Source organism: Nilaparvata lugens, chromosome 11, assembly GCF_014356525.2.
Source record: "Nilaparvata lugens isolate BPH chromosome 11, ASM1435652v1, whole genome shotgun sequence".
Classification (NCBI taxonomy): Eukaryota; Metazoa; Arthropoda; class Insecta; order Hemiptera; family Delphacidae; genus Nilaparvata; species Nilaparvata lugens.
This window is the reverse complement of record NC_052514.1, coordinates 37,197,143-37,215,016: the sequence shown is the minus strand read 5'-3', so window position 1 is coordinate 37,215,016 and position 17,874 is coordinate 37,197,143. Positions and strand designations below refer to the sequence as shown.

At 35.3% G+C, this 17,874-nt stretch overlaps 1 protein-coding gene across 1 annotated transcript in view; it reads left to right on the top strand.

The window, feature by feature from the left end:
* The window catches only part of LOC111047760 (protein tramtrack, beta isoform), a 50,643-nt gene extending 45,515 nt beyond the window's left edge, over positions 1-5,128 (top strand). Inside the window, exon 8 of the mRNA XM_039438357.1 lies at positions 3,942-5,128. Within this exon, the coding sequence (XP_039294291.1) occupies positions 3,942-3,945 (4 nt within the window). The 3' untranslated portion in view covers positions 3,946-5,128. The remainder of the gene's footprint in view (positions 1-3,941) is intronic.
* Positions 5,129-17,874: the final 12,746 nt, after the last annotated feature.

Sequence of the window (17,874 nt, the reverse complement as noted above, 5' to 3'; positions counted from 1 at the left end):
AGCTATATACAGACCAACTTGAGTTACATACAATTCGATACTTATTGAACGCACGATATTTTGGCTTCCTTTTAAATTCTATTAGATTGAACACAACTTGACAAACATATTATGTGTTTGTCAAGTTCCATTCAATCTCGTAGAATTTATAAGGACGGCAAACAAATGTACGTCCAAAGATCGATGTGGGCTTTACACACCACGTACGTTTGACTAAATTTTTGTACTCATCATCGATAGTAATATGTGTGTGTTTATCCAATCACTGTAGGCTACCACTGGTTTACTGCTGAAAATGCCTTCAAGTAACCAGACTGGTCGACCAATTTATTCCTCGGAGTGGAAACCTTAACAATAGACCACGTAAATGTCGAAATTCAATAACAGTCGGCGACCACTGAAGGGTCACTAGAACTTCTACCTGTCCATCCATTGTTTTCGGCGGTGCCGTCTCGTTTCTTTAACCCGTGTGTGTCTGTTTAAATTTTCTTACTGGTGACTCTAGGGGAATATAGAAAATTGCTACCACCATTTCAATCAATCAATTTTTTTAAATTGTATTGCTCAGTGTGTGATTGTTTTTTTTTTAATTTCTTTCCTGGTGACTATAGGAGAGTATAGGAAATCGTCAAAAGTAAAATTCATAAAAGCCGTTATGAGGACAATAATGGGATTAAGTTCCTGGTGCCCTCAAATTCATGTATATTTCCAAATAAATGAATATCTTCATCCAAGACATACAATGATATCTTGTACATGAATTTCTATATTGAGATTATAATAATAATACTGAGTGTGATGCCACATAAGCTCTCAGGCTTGTGCGTGGGTAATGAGTGAGAAGGATGATGCTGAGAGATGATAATTTTTCGGTAGTCGGGACCGACGGTTATCGTCTCCTCCGAAAGACGGGGTGGCCGTATTTAAGTGACTGTGCTGTGGTCAAAAACTTTTTACCCCGGTCGAGATTCGAACTCGGGTTCTGTTGATTATTAGACCGGCGCGTTATCACTTTAACGAGCCACCTACCCAGATTGATAGGAATGTTCTCAGTTCGACAAGTTCTCAGTTCATTGAATCCCGATTTCAACCATTTCTAACGCTAGATGTTGTCTATAGTGAGGTCCAAATTATAATGGCAGTGGAGAAGGATAGGAGATCAGAGTTTTATCACTGCCTTTCCTAGAAGATAACTGATACTGGTATATCTGATGTAATATCAACTGTTCATTCTTGTTCAAAATAATCATCTATACTTTATTAGTCTAGGAAAAAATATTTTTCAATTATTATTTTCATGATTAGCATTAATATTGTTAATTAATTAGAGTTATACGTTGTTAAAAAACGATCTGGCATCATTGTTGAACTAGAAAAGGATAGCGCTGTCTGCTTTGTCGAATGATAAACAAGAATAGCAACACCAATGTATGTAAATCAAATACTGTCATTATAACGTGGACCTACCCATAAACATAATTACATACAAACTTACATACAGAAATAGAAACGGATAAGGGCTTGTGACGATTCCATTACTTGTTATTGAACAACACATCATTCAAGTGGTTTTTAAATTTTTTTGCCAGAATTACTGTTATAAATCAATTCATAGCCTCCCTATAACATAATGTGTGTTTGGACTTGCACCTCGTTCAAATTCTTGTGTAAAATTCTATAAAATTGAGTTTTTCATTTAGTGTAATTTTCTCATCAGTGTTGTGATTCAATTGTCTTTTTTCAATCCTTCACTGCATCGATTTTTAACTCAGGTCTGACTAATTTTCTTTTATTGCTGTAAATATTTGTCGCATGACTAAGAAATCTTGTTGGATTTGAGTGAAGAATATAGTTGACTATGGACTCCACAATTTTTTATAGCTGAGGAGAATTGTTGCTTGGCTTTCAATTTTTTTAGAATTTTGTCTTCCTACGAATCTTTGTAAAATCTCTGTGAATCAGTAATCTTCAATCTCTACGCTCCTCTATGTTTCTTGCTTTGATTTACGTTGAATTAGATTGTGGACTCTTCTATATTCTAAACTTTTCTAAATTCAAAGTTCTATCATCTTGCATTCCTTGCTGTCGAATTTGTCTCGTGTTGCTTTCACCTTTTCTTGCAATAGCTTTAAAGACGTTCTATATCGTATGCATCTTGCACCCAAACTGATTTCAACTTACTATATTATGGCAATTGCTAAATATTCATTTATTTTTATGCTCAATATTGAACAATCTTCTCTCACGTTGCATGCCTTTTGCACTGGAGCTGCTTTCAGCTTATATCATGTGGAAAATAGATGAATATTAAATCGCGTTTTTCTTTGATGTATGTTCTTTTTACTCTCAAGCTGCTTTCAACTATGTGGCAATTTCTACATGTTGTGCAGTATTGATAGATTTTTGTTGTAGTATTCATTTATCAGTTTATTGTACAAAACACTATAATCATGATATAATTTATTATGACCATGATGGAAAAACTAGGCAGAGCCTGACAAATGATATCTCTCCCAAATTTTGATTGAAAGTTAATGTTGTTCAATGTTATCTAAATATCGGGGCACCGAGCTTCGCTCGTTATTTTTATTTATTGATAAACAGAACACAATTCTCTAAAATGATCGTGTTCATATTTCACAGCTGGATATATGTCATCTTATGAATTTCGGGGATGCGATATTTTGATTTTTCACATACTCACACACTCACTCACTTTTTTACTATCCACAGCTGTTTCAGCCTAGGATGAATTATCCTTTTAATGTCGTTCAGCGAGTTTTCCCAAGGATGAGACCTAGTGCAATCGAATCTTTATATCATAAACCTACTATGTTCCAAATTTCGTGAAAATCGTTAGAGCCGTTTTCGAGATCCGTTAAACATAAATATCCGGATATATAAATACAGAAATTGCTCGCTTAATATAATAGGATATGTTGAGTATTCTCCTCAAGCAAGTTCTATCTACTATGTTGTAAGCCATTTGCATTAGAGTTGCTTCCAACTTATGTGGCAATTGCTCTAGCCCTATATCAAAGTACAAGCTTCTATATGTTGCATGCCATTTGCATTCTAGTTGCTTTCAACTTATGTGGCAATTGCTCTATATCAAAGCATGCTTCTCCGTAAGTTGCATGCCATTTGCATTCTAGTTGCTTCCAACTTTTGTGACATTGCCTCTGGGCCTAAATCAAAGCTCGTTCTTCCATATGCTGTATGCAATTTGCATTCGAGTTACTTTCTAATTCTGTGGCAATAATTGCTCCAAATTGAAGCTCGTTCTTCTATATGTTGCATGCCATTCGCATTCGAATTGCTTTCAACTTCTGTGGCAATAATTGCTCCAAATTAAATCACTTTCTTCTATATGTTGCATGCCATTCGCATTCGAATTGCTTTCAACTTCTGTGGCAACAATTGCTCCAAATTAAAGCACATTCTTCTATATGTTGCATATGCCATTCGCATTCAAGTTGCTTTCAACTTCTGTGGCAATAATTGTTTTAAATAAAAGCACGTTCTTCTGCATGTTGCATGCCATTCGAGTTGCTTCCTACTTCTGTGGCAATAATCGCTCCAAATTAAAGCATATGTTGCATGCAATTTGTATTCGAGTTACTTTCTACTTTTGTGGCAATAATCGCTCCAAATTGAAGCACGCTCTTCCATATGTTGCATGCCATTCGCATTCGAATTGCTTTCAACTTCTGTGGCAATAATTGTTTTAAATAAAAGCACGTTCTTCTGTATGTTGCATGCAATTCGAATCGCTTTCAATTTGTGTGGCAATTGCTCTATATTAAAGCACGTTCTTCAATGTTGCATGCCGTTTTCACTCCTTCTTTCTTGCACATTTCATTGCAATGAGTTCAAGACTGACGTTTCAAATTCATTTTTTAATTTTTTTCGAAGTTAATAAATCTGAAATATAATTTCAGGTGATTGTCACCATTAGGAGATTCGGACGGTCTTTCAATCATCTAAGGATTCAATCTTCCGATCCATGCTAGCTCAACAAAACTTTAATCAACACATTTCCAAGAGAAATTGCTTCAAATCTGCTTATCTTTACTTATCTATATCTATCTTATCATCAACCTGTACTTCAAGTAACTTCTTTTGAGTTTCTTGTTCATGAGAATCTTCTTAGTCGTAGACTACTCTTAAGATATTGGAATGAATTTTCATTCCATGGATCTTTTGATAATAGTAAACATCACATCTTACATTTACCATACAATGGCTTCTGATATTAGCATTATTTGCTGTAATGAGTTTTCATTCCATGGATCTATGAATAATAGTAAACATCACATTTTGCATTTACCATACAATGGCTTCTGATATTAGCATTATTTGCTGTAATGAATTTTCATTCCATGAATCTTTTGATAATAGTATACATCACATTTTACATTTACCATACAATGGCTTCTGATATTAGCATTATTTGCTGTAATGAATTTTCATTCCATGGATCTTTTGATAATAGTAAACATCACATTTTACATTTACCATACAATGGCTTCTGATATTAGCATTATTTGCGTTCTGTATATAACACCTGTATACTGATACATCACATTCTGTTAATTTATACATTTAGGTGATTCATTATTTATACATTAATGAAGTGATACATCACATCGTAATATATATTTGTTCAATATAGTTATTGATACATCAAATATCTTGTATCAAACATGTAATAATTGATAGGTACTTTAATTAGTACACTTTTTCTATGTATTTAAACACGACATGCAGTTAAATGATTGAAGAGTTCCATTCAAAAACCTGCTAAGTCGAAAACATAATTTGTTGGCAAATTGGGAAAAACTGTTGCTGAATCACTGTATGCTCTGTGCCAATGAATTCTCGCTGGAAGTTAATTCATCATTAGAAGATCAATATGTATTATTTTCAAAGTTTTTATTCAATTCATCTAACCATTTTTTCTAGAAATAAAACTGCGCATGAGCAGAAACATGATAGCCTTCCCATTGATAGCTCTTACTTGAAATTGAAGGCCGCCATTGGGGTATTTTAGCACGAGATATTATACATAATAATATTTGTAATATTATAGATTACAAAGGCATTGGTTTGATGGTATGTGATAATCTTATAGGTTGCCCCCTCAATGGCCGATTTCAATTCCAAGTACGACACTAGCGCTGCATGTGAGTCTATGCATCTTCAAGGTCTTTGAGTTGACTTGACAGGTTTTGGAAAAAATTAAAAAATGGTGATTACAGCTTTAAGAAGCAGGTTTCGGCAAGAAACACACTAGAAAATGATAAGTCATATGTTTTGATGAGATATAACCTGAAAAACAGAAATCTGAAAAATTGACTTAGCAGGTTTTGGAATGGAGGAGCTCTTCAATTATTTGAAATACAATTGTTAATACATTGCAGCTTGGAATGGATAAATGAATCATCACCTTTAATTAGTAATTGGTACATCACATTTTGATGCCATTCGGTTTATTAATACATATATGTGATACATTATTTATACAGTAGTTGACAGTGGTTGATACATCAAACTCTGATATCAATTTCTTCATTAATACATTATATGAAATAAAAACACACATATATTGTCAAATTCTACAGTTTTATTTGGTTCAGGACCACGGTTTCGTGACCAAACAGGTCACATTTGACCTGTGTGGTCACGAAACCATGATCCTGTACCAAATATGAAACTGTGTAGAATTTGACAACATATGTGTGCTTTTATCTCATTATGGAACGGTTCTACAACATTGAAAGTGATTCAGTCAAATTTTTTAATACGTTATATCACTTATACAATGATATACGATATATGATTGTATACCCTGATACAATTAACAAAACAATTTTGAAACTTGAAAAAGTATATTTAACCAATTTCTGATAAAATGTATTACAGTATAAGATACATTATTCAACCAGTTATATTGATGTAATTGATACATTTGATGTCAGTCTGTTATTTATTTCAATTTTCACAATATTACATTTCATCAAGTAAATATATAATAACCTCTCTAGCTATTTAGCAACTTAACTTCTCAATAATATTGTGGAACATCACATATTCTAAAGTCATTTCAGGTTTTTTCTAGATGATAGCTTTCAGTGTTCCTGTAGAACACTTGAGTGAGATTCACTTTAAACTGTCAGTATTTCTTATGAAAAATATCAATACTTCCCATTCTTTCAATGCTGACAACCCGTAGTATACTTTGAAGAATACAAACAATGGCCAAAATAGGCCGAAAGTTGAAAATGTTTTTTTTTAAAGGTACTTCATGTTTTTAATAATTTGAAGAATACTAAGTGCCTATTCTTTTATCTGTACACCAGGAATGAATTATTTTTATTATTTTCATATGGCTTTTATCGGCAGAGAGATGCTTTTGGATGTTCTGATGCCTCGCCGTATTACCCAAAGTCATTTCCTATCAACACTCAGCTGTAATTTTTAATTTATGAATTTTGAATTTATATATTGGGTTCTTCTTGCTTTCTCACTAAAATTTGCACTTTCACTTCCTGAGTTTCAATTTTATAAAGTTTAAAATTAAGAAAACTCATTTCTAAACACAAATTCATATTTGAAAAGCAAACAATATAACATTTTTATGATAATATTGGAAGATGAAAACCAGGAATGAATCAAATTTCAGAACATCAATTTGAGACGATTATTAATTTAATAGTACCTAATTAAGTACTAATAAGTAATAGTACTAATTTAATAGTAATTAATTTAGTTGTAAAATAGCTTCAATGTCTCGATAAGTATTTGAAGATCATTTTTCGATCAAAATTCTGTGATAAGACATTCTTTATCATTTCACATCACTGGAAAAGTGCTATTCAAATTTATTAATAATATTGCACAATATTGTGTAGCGTTATAAGCTTTTTGATTCAGTATATCTTTCTCTATTGAGACTATTGTATTGCTATTTTCTATGACTAGTTTCCTGCAATAATGTAACCCAAAAGGGCAGTTTGACTGTACATATCCAAAGATAGTTTTTTGTATAAATATGATGCATAGTGTTAGGGTAGTTTATTAGAGGATTTTTTAGTTATGGAAGATGATTTTAGATAGTTTTTTGTATAAATATGATGCATAGTGTTAGGGTAGTTTATTAGAGGATTTTTTAGTTATGGAAGATGATTTTAGATAGTTTTTTGTATAAATATGATGCATAGTGTTAGGGTAGTTTATTAGAGGATTTTTTAGTTATGGAAGATGATTTTAGATAGTTTTTTGTATAAATATGATGCATAGTGTTAGGGTAGTTTATTAGAGGATTTTTTAGTTATGGAAGATGATTTTAGATAGTTTTTTGTATTCATGATAATCTAGCACTTTTGATACACATTGAATTTTTGCATCTACTATAAAATGATGAGATTATCCCCTTATGTAGATATATTAAGATACACTCTATTTTCATTATAAGATACTTAGCTTGTAAAGCACCTCTGGAAACTTGCAGGATAATAGCTATTATATCTGAACCGACCTGATATTAATTTATTTTCAACAATCATAGTAGTTAAGAATAATAGAATTGAAATTTGCGTTATGAGAATCACTGAGTGAGTTAAGAACAACTGAGTTATATGTTCGTTTCCTTTTATCATTGTACTAAGTACAGTTAACTGATGTAAGTCACTCTTCTGACTTGCAGGATAATAGCTATTATATCTGAACCGACCTGATATTAATTTATATTCAACATTCATAGTAGTTAAGACTTGAGATTTGCTTTATGAAAATCACTGTATGATTTAAGAACATCTAAATTATAGGTTCGTTTCTTTTCATCATCGTATCAAGTGCAGTTAACTGAATTTGATTTTAACTTGATTTGATTTGATTTGAATTGTTGAGTTGATGTAAGTCACTCTTCTGTTGAAACAATCTATAATAGTTCACTATCATTCATTTCACGCAGGAAAATTATACAAGATTCTAATAGGATATATCTTATTTGTAATGTTATATGACACTAGAAATAGCTTCAAATTGTCCCGGTATTTATACTGATAATTCAAAGAAAATGTTACTCAAAATCTTGACAATCTATTCGTATTTGCCACTATGGGCCGTTTTCACAGTCAAAGCTTAAACTGAATTTAATCAGCTGGTGGCTTAAACTCAAAATGAAACATATTATAACAAACTAGACTTGATACGGATTTAATCCAGTTCAAAATGAAATTCAGTTTAAACTGTCACTGTGCAAACGGCCTCAAGTCTATAACAATCAACGGTTATTACCTCTACTTTATATCATGATATTATCAAAATAATGAATAAGTTTATTTATTCCTATTTCAGTTTGATAAACTCTTGAAAGCCCTTCAGTCTGAAATTCATCTAGTATCTTATAAGTAATTCGATAGTAATCTCTATTCCCCAATAAGGCTTGGCGTACACCAGTTAGTCAAGACAAGACATGATCAGACATGTTTAGTCACAATACTTCACATGGTTGCTTATGAAGACATGTCTAATTGCAATGACTAATCAGTGTGTGTTGCGTCATAAGCAGCAATGTGAAGTATTGTGACTAATCGTGTCTTGTCTTGTCTTGACTAACTGGTGTGTGCCTAGCCTTATTCCAAACATGGGCAATGTGAAGTATTGTGACTAATCGTGTCTTGTCTTGTCTTGACTAACTGGTGTGTGCCTAGCCTTATTCCAAACATGGGGAATATCCGTTCTAATCCATCTACAAAATGTAATAAATTTCGAAACATTTTCCGATAGCTTGACATTTTTTTCTTTTGTATTAAAATTAAACCACATATCTTATTATTATTTGTTAGGAATAACAGCTATTACCAAATAGGAGCATTTTGTATTCTTGAAGTATTTTTCAACCCCATTGATAATCAAATTTAATTATGATATTTTAGTCAGTATTTAGCTATCAAGTTGGCTTGGTGTTTATTAACAGTTTAGTTAAATATTACAGAGGATATTACCCTTCTATGTATTAATGATAATTACAAGTATGATAAAACTAACATTCATATCAAAAATTTGATACCAAATAAATCGATAAAGACTGAAAGTTTTATGATAATTATTATTCACAAAAAGTTTAAAAATAATAATTTTTTCCGTGAAAATATTTTTATCATATTTTGAGGCTAGAATTTGTACCAAATAACGTATGAATTAAACAATTAGCAAGTCACTTTTCCAAAGTAAATAAGTAAGAGCTTTTCTAAATAAAATAATGTAAACCAGTATGCATAATACTCTTATATTAATGCAATTTGAATGAAAAATTAAGTATGTGTAAAAAGCATGCTATGTTAAGTCTTCTAAAGTTTTTTTTGTGTAGTTGAGAAGTTGATATTGTGGTAATTATTCATATTAAATAAAAAGACTAAGAAATTGTCAAAAACCACAGATTTATTGATAGAAGACTGGTTTCAGTTGTAACACCATTGTCAATCTCTGATAAACCAGTTAGTTTATCAGAGATAGACAATGGTGTAAATCTAATTCTAAATCTAATAATCTTGTTGCGCAAAGAAACCAGTCAGTTTATCAGAGATTGACAAAGGTGTAACAACCGAAACCCGTCTTTCGAACTAACAATAAATCTGTGGTTTTTGACAATTTCTTAGTCTTTTTATTTTAATCTTCTAAAGTAATCCATCTTTGTTTATCCATTAAGATAATATAGTAATCAGCTTCGTAATTTGTAAGAACATACAGGTCACTATTTGAATTATGTATTTCACCCAAAGATAATATTAGAAAAGCCATCGATCTGATTTAGAATTCAGTTCCGTGTACATTTTATTGGGCTATAGTACACTAAATGGGCTTATGGAGATTATGTTAGTTAGGTTTGGTCATAGAGAAAAGATAGTATAAGAAGATATCCCATGGTATGGAGCGTTTATGTTTCAAATGTCACTGTTAACTCAAACCGAAGTTCTTTTTCGTGAAGCTATGTGATTTGTAGCTTCTCATGCTGTGCCGTTCTTACATACTCACCCGGCCAAAACAGTAATAATAGACAGTAGTCCACGGTAATCGACTTGAAATTTGGAACATAAACTACTTTTTTAGTACCTATACCATGGGTATCTTCTTATGCTATGGTTTGGTGAAGCAAGGTTTTAAATCTGAACTTTTCAACACCAAAACCCACATAGCTCTCTCCATTGTGTGCTGTATGTGAGCTTCTCTTGAAACTTGATTTTACATTATGAAGAAACCCGGTGATTATTGTAACAATTTAAAAAAGAAATAGAATTATTTATTGACAGAAGTCCATTTACTGCACTCTCTCGGTTTTTTGGATTCATTTTCATGCATTATCTATTATGTATCTCCTAAAAATATCAATAACTAAGGGAATGTACGACTATAATAGAGAAGAAATACTGGAATAGAGAAGAAACCGTCATTTATTTTTATGCACAAGATCTCATTTTCTAGTTCAGTCCATCACAATATTTATATTGGTCACTTTCTCCATAAAATACCTGTGATCTCACCATCCAAATGAATTAATCACAATTCGTATACAATTTAAAATTTATATTTAAAAAAATACTCAGTTCATTATATTACTGTTTATATTTAAATGTGTATTGGCTTCATGATGGCATCTATGCACACATTGGAAAATTAATTGAGCTTTACTTTCAGAGGTTTAAAGTAATGATATCTGATAAAGATATTAAATTTGAATGTATTTATTTTTGAAAAATGTTAGTTGATAGTATTTTTTCTCCCAGCTTTACAAAATTACAGTGGCATTGTTTTATAAGGGTTTACAATCTCTCTACAAGATTACTTGAGATTAAAAATTGAGATAGTTTTGTAAAAATTTTAAGTTTTTGTCTTATTGCTTTATTATTAGATACATGGGGACTTATTTGAACTACAAATAACATTTTCTTAGTGAGAATTCCTCATTCACTTATGATTTAAATCAAAATAAAAGATTATTATTTATTGTAACATACTTTTCGTAAAAACACTCATTCTGTTCAAAACAGATCTCATCTTTATATTTTTGCAATTCTTTTTCTCTGCATTTATGTATTTTGAATTCGATATTATTAGTTTAGTGTGGTTAATGTAGGTTTAAATGTATAGCAATATCTGTTTTTCTACTACCTAGTTAAGTAATCACATGTGGCATTAGTTAATGATTGTATTTTTTACAGTAAGATTATTTTAGTACAGAGCTTTTTCAACACGCTAGTATTTTATAGTATCTTTATTCACTATGACTCAATTTTTTCACTCTTGTATATATTACATTAATTCATTTCGTTTTGTTTGCTTTGTTGGCTATTCTAAAATCATTGAAAATTGGTTTGGCATTTTTTCAGGAATTTATATTCCATCCATTTTTCTTCTTGTAATCATTTAATTTGAAATAGATTAATCCAGTAACGGTTTAATTAGTCAAATATATTTATCATCATTATTGATAAAACCTGAATAACCTGCTTTATCAAACTTTAATACAGTATCTAAGAACTTATTTCAAGCAGATGTAATGCAAATCTTCCATTACTTTTTCAAGATTTCCAAATATAAAACCCACTATTTCTGTCTGAATATCCCGCAGAATTTTTTCTAGTTAAAAGTTGAATTAATCATTTTTGTTCTGTTGTAACATCAAATATTTTGTTACCATTCAGAAAGAGTTTCATAGATGATAGTATTTGTTATGCCAAAGAAAAATGTTTATTATAAAATTAAGTCTAATTTGTAAGGTTCATTGGAAGAATGATGAAAAATTCTCATTCTAGGTTTTCTTCAAAATGATTATCACTTTTTAATGTAAAACATCACTAAAATTATCACAACTGTGTTCAATTCATAATATTGTTGTATAAGAAGAATTTCATAAATTGCTGTAACGGATATTTATGTTTGCTAAAATTTAATGGTGATAGTAGTTTGTGGTTTGTTGAAAATTTGTAAATTAAAACAAAAAAATAACGGTGAAAAGTATTTTCTAAAAGTTGTCGTTTACTACATTCTATGTACAAGTTTTGCAATAGATTAAGAGTATGTGAAATATTTTTTATAGTAATAGTATTGATGCAATTATTTATATTTTTCATGATGAACTATTTTATATCATTTTTATAATATAGTAGAGAAGATGTAGTGTATGATTGTGCCGAATAGTTTTGAATAAATATCAAAATTTCAGCATATTCCATTGATGTTTCTTTATTTTTCATGTAAACTCCATAAATTATGTGCCTTCGATTGAAATTGGGTGTGGAGTCATAACAATATTATGACATTTTTCCATGAAGGGTTTCAAATAATACAATTATTATTTAACGAAAATCCTAAATAAATGCTGCAAATCACCCCGAAGACCTCTGCTACTGCAGACATTGACAACAGGGTTAACAGCTAGATGGAAATTCGATGAGAACTACTATCCAAAAATTTGTTGCCAGCCGCAAAATTAGTTACAGATGGAACTGGTTGGCCGCTGTGGCTTTGTATAAAATGAGCGCTGCTATCCAGAGATTGTCAGTTTGGTGTAAGGGCAAGCATTCCTGACTAGTAATTGGGAGGTACCGGGTTCGATTCCCGAACTGGCAACTAATTTTTGGATAGTAGTTCTCATCGAATTTCCATCTAGCTGTTAACCCTGTTGTCAATGTCTGCAGTAGCAGAGGTCTTCGGGGTGATTTGCAGCATTTATTTAGGATTTTCGTTAAATAATAATTATATATTAATTAGCATTTGAATAAATGCATTCTCTATTTAATTCCATCTGTTTCAAATAATGTTATAATTTATGACTTTGGACCACCTTGACGAGCCGAGAAGAATGAAGTTTATGTAGTACGATGGAATATGAGCATTGTTTCAAAAATTATGTGTTTGAAATTTTGATCCTTGAGGTGTCCTTATGTGCACCATTCCACTAGCAAATACTGAAATGAAGTTCATCTAACGGGTGATTCTCATAGAACATAACCTTATGAACTCATATCATTGTGCGAAATATCAAGGTGAGGGCGATGTAGTTGGTGATAATGGTTAAAGCTGAAAATTAGGTGTTTTTCACAATACAAGGAGCATTGTTGTCAGGTGTACCTGGAAATCTATATGAGATAGAGCGCTCTACCTGATCTCAGATTGTAGAGCACAAAAATACCCCCAGAGGGATTTTGAATTGTACTTCTTAATTATAACAATCGGAAGATAGTGTAACTAAAATTCATCAAAATTGATTTTTTCTTCAAATTTCACTCATTTTTGAAAAATCATAACTCAGTACTTATTTGAGATAGAGAGTTCCGAATAATCTCATTCTATTCAGAATTTTATAATCTAAAAAAAAAGGCGAGAGCAAATTTTTCTGTCCGATTACTGAATTTGGCAGAAATAGCTGCAAACTGGAAAATGTATAGAAAATACGAAGTTTGAACCTATGAGATTTAGAGGATAAATTCTTCATGGTATTGTTGATTGAATGAAACAGAAATTTTCTGAAAATATCAATTTTTGAGAATGTTATTCAATTTACTAAAAATGACAAAGCATAACTCAACTAAAAGTTATTTCTGGTCATATTTGGTAAATTGAATAACTTTTTCAAAAATTGATATTTTCATAAAATTTTTGTTTTAGTCAATCAACTTGTTTTAGTCAAATTGATATTTTCATAAAATTTTTGTTTTAGTCAATCAACAATACCATCAATTTTTATTCTAAATCTCATGGATTCATCTCTTAACGAATTTGAAATGTTCTGTCCAAAAATTTTAAACTTTAGACGCTCATATCTCAAAAAGTACCTACCTAATAATCGAAAAAAAAGTTTTCCTGAGAAAACTTTTTCATTTTGATAGCTTTATGGTATTATTAGTATGTCCTATTCCACCCTCCAGGTTTTCTAATAATTGCGAAGTATTGCTACGACGCGGACTAGCTACAGTCGGGTATGGGTCGGAGTTGGTGACCGTATTGACTGGTGGAGATACTGGACCTACACTTCTCCCCTTGTCCTGATTCTTTACCCTCTGTCTTTGGCGGGAGGTATTTAATTTGAAGGGAAGAGTGTGTGCCCGTGCCGTTGTTGGCCGATTCGGCCCTCGGCTCTTGGAATTCAGGTTGGGTGTTAGGGAGAATTGAGGTGACCTTAACCAAGGATACGGATCCGGATATCAGATCCCCACAAATAATTATATTTGTAAAGGTAGTACGCAATCTGAACCAACTGCGAGTTGACGGCGAGCAAAGCTGTACCTGCAAGCCCGGAATAAAGGTTGTAGGTGGAGGAACTCGGGATGGAGCTTAACAAGGAATGATATAGAATTTTTGTTACGGTTTTCGCAATCTGAGACTGCGGTCTGTCGGTGTGCAGACTGAACCTGCGCACCCGGTATTAGATCAATATGATTGGAGAGGCGTAAGTGGTATAAGGTACAGGATATGGTATACCGAGTTGGAGGTATAGGGAATATTTTATCGGGCCTGGGGAATGGAGATTCGTTGATAGGATTATTCCTTCCTGTAACTAATGGGGTTTGGTTCAATAACTCGCGATCTGTGAATCGCGATATAGTTCTCAGCAAGCTGAACCTGCTAGCTAAAGATAGTATATCTATTTCAATTTTATGATAACTAAAGCTCAAAGGATGAGGTTTCGGGTGTCGGATTTCTGAATCGCGAGCCTGCAGCTGCGAAAGGATTTTCAGCAATTCTGAAACTGCTAAACAGGATCTCCGCGATAGTCTGATGACAGCGCGCCGGTTATTAAGGGCCAATCTGTAACTGCCCTTAAGGGTATGGGAATCACTCTCAATCGTCCGAAACGCTTTTAAATTAATAGTCAGTATGTCGACTATTATGAGAGGATAGGGAAGGGTTTACAAGGATTCTCCTAAGCTTCTCGCTGGTCTGAGAACAGCGACTGGGTCGATCTCTAATCTGTGACTGAGATCTCGCGCTATACAGGGCAGGAGAATTTAAGAGTAAGGAAGAGAGAGGATGCCGCAGTCTGGGAACTTCGGCAAGGGCGTTCTCAGGCTATACCTGAGAGCAGGAAGCGTCGCAGTCTGGGACTTCGACAAGGACGTTCTCAAGCTGTACCTGAGAGCAGGAAGTGTCGCAGTCTGTGACTTCGACAAGGACGTTCTCAAGCTGCACCTGAGAGTGGGAAGCGTCGCAGTCTGTGACTTTGACAAGGACGTTCTCAAGCTGCACCTGAGAGTGGGAAGCGTCGCAGTCTGTGACTTCGACAAGGACGTTCTCAAGCTGCACCTGAGAGCGGGAAGCGTCGCAGTCTGTGACTTCGACAAGGACGTTCTCAAGCTGTACCTGAGAGCAGGAAGCGTCGCAGTCTGTGACTTCGACAAGGACGTTCTCAAGCTGCACCTGAGAGCGGAAGCGTCGCAGTCTGTGACTTCGACAAGGACGTTCTCAAGCTGCACCTGAGAGTGGGAAGCGTCGCAGTCTGTGACTTTGACAAGGACGTTCTCAAGCTGCACCTGAGAGTGGGAAGCGTCGCAGTCTGTGACTTCGACAAGGACGTTCTCAAGCTGCACCTGAGAGCGGGAAGCGTCGCAGTCTGTGACTTCGACAAGGACGTTCTCAAGCTGCACCTGAGAGCGGGAAGCGTCGCAGTCTGTGACTTCGACAAGGACGTTCTCAAGCTGTACCTGAGAGCAGGAAGCGTTGCAGTCTGTGACTTCAACAAGGACGTTCTCAAGCTGCACCTGAGAGTGGGAAGCGTCGTAGTCTGTGACTTCGACAAGGACGTTCTCAAGCTGCACCTGAGAGCGGGAAGCGTCGCAGTCTGTGACTTCGACAAGGACGTTCTCAAGCTGTACCTGAGAGCAGGAAGCGTTGCAGTCTGTGACTTCAACAAGGACGTTCTCAAGCTGCACCTGAGAGTGGGAAGCGTCGCAGTCTGTGACTTCGACAAGGACGTTCTCAAGCTGCACCTGAGAGCGGGAAGCGTCGCAGTCTGTGACTTCGACAACGACGTTCTCAAGCTGTACCTGAGAGCAGGAAGCGTCGCAGTCTGTGACTTCGACAAGGACGTTCTCAAGCTGCACCTGAGAGCGGGAAGCGTCGCAGTCTGTGACTTCGACAAGGACGTTCTCAAGCTGTACCTGAGAGCAGGAAGCGTTGCAGTCTGTGACTTCAACAAGGACGTTCTCAAGCTGCACCTGAGAGTGGGAAGCGTCGCAGTCTGTGACTTCGACAAGGACGTTCTCAAGCTGTACCTGAGAGCAGGAAGTGTCGCAGTCTGTGACTTCGACAAGGACGTTCTCAAGCTGCACCTGAGAGCAGGAAGCGTTGCAGTCTGTGACTTCGACAAGGACGTTCTCAAGCTGTACCTGAGAGCAGGAAGCGTTGCAGTCTGTGACTTCAACAAGGACGTTCTCAAGCTGCACCTGAGAGTGGGAAGCGTCTTAGTCTGTGACTTCGACAAGGACGTTCTCAAGCTGCACCTGAGAGCGGGAAGCGTCGCAGTCTGTGACTTCGACAAGGACGTTCTCAAGCTGTACCTGAGAGCAGGAAGCGTTGCAGTCTGTGACTTCAACAAGGACGTTCTCAAGCTGCACCTGAGAGTGGGAAGCGTCGCAGTCTGTGACTTCGACAAGGACGTTCTCAAGCTGCACCTGAGAGCGGGAAGCGTCGCAGTCTGTGACTTCGACAAGGACGTTCTCAAGCTGTACCTGAGAGCAGGAAGCGTCGCAGTCTGTGACTTCGACAAGGACGTTCTCAAGCTGCACCTGAGAGCGGGAAGCGTCGCAGTCTGTGACTTCGACAAGGACGTTCTCAAGCTGTACCTGAGAGCAGGAAGCGTTGCAGTCTGTGACTTCAACAAGGACGTTCTCAAGCTGCACCTGAGAGTGGGAAGCGTCGCAGTCTGTGACTTCGACAAGGACGTTCTCAAGCTGTACCTGAGAGCAGGAAGTGTCGCAGTCTGTGACTTCGACAAGGACGTTCTCAAGCTGCACCTGAGAGCAGGAAGCGTTGCAGTCTGTGACTTCGACAAGGACGTTCTCAAGCTGTACCTGAGAGCAGGAAGCGTCGCAGTCTGTGACTTCGACAAGGACGTTCTCAAGCTGCACCTGAGAGCGGGAAGCGTCGCAGTCTGTGACTTCGACAAGGACGTTCTCAAGCTGTACCTGAGAGCAGGAAGCGTTGCAGTCTGTGACTTCAACAAGGACATTCTCAAGCTGTACCTGAGAGCAGGAAGGATTTTAGAATAAGGAAAGTGAAGATAAAGTAAGAGAAAGGATGCCTCAGTCTGAGGACTTCGGCGAGGACGTTCTCAAGCTGTACCTGAGAGCGGGAAGGATTTTAGAATAGGGAAAGTGAAGAGAAAGTAAGAGAAAGGATGCCGCAGTCTGGAGACTTCGGCGATGACGTTCTCAAGCTGTACCTTAGAGCGGGAAGGATTTTAGAATAAGGAAAGTGAAGAGGAAGTAAGAGAAAGGATGCCGCAGTCTAGAAACTTCGGCGAGGAAGTCCTCAAGCTGTACCTGAGAGCTGGAAGGATTATAGAATAGGGAAAGTTAAGAGAGAGAAAGAGAAAGGATGCTGCAGTCTAGAAACTTCGGCGAGGAAGTCCTCAAGCTGTACCTGAGAGCTAGAAGGATTTTAGAATAGGGAAAGTGAAGAGAAAGAAAGAGAAAGGACGTCGCAGTCTACCAACTTCGACAAGGACGAACTCAAGCTGTACCTGAGTTCTCGAGGAAATGATTGGAATTTCCCTACTTGGAATTACAGCAAGTCTGAAACTGCTAAGCGAATTTAAAATACAGGGCCACTCTATAGTATGAAAACTAAGCAAGGAAAATTTACCATAAA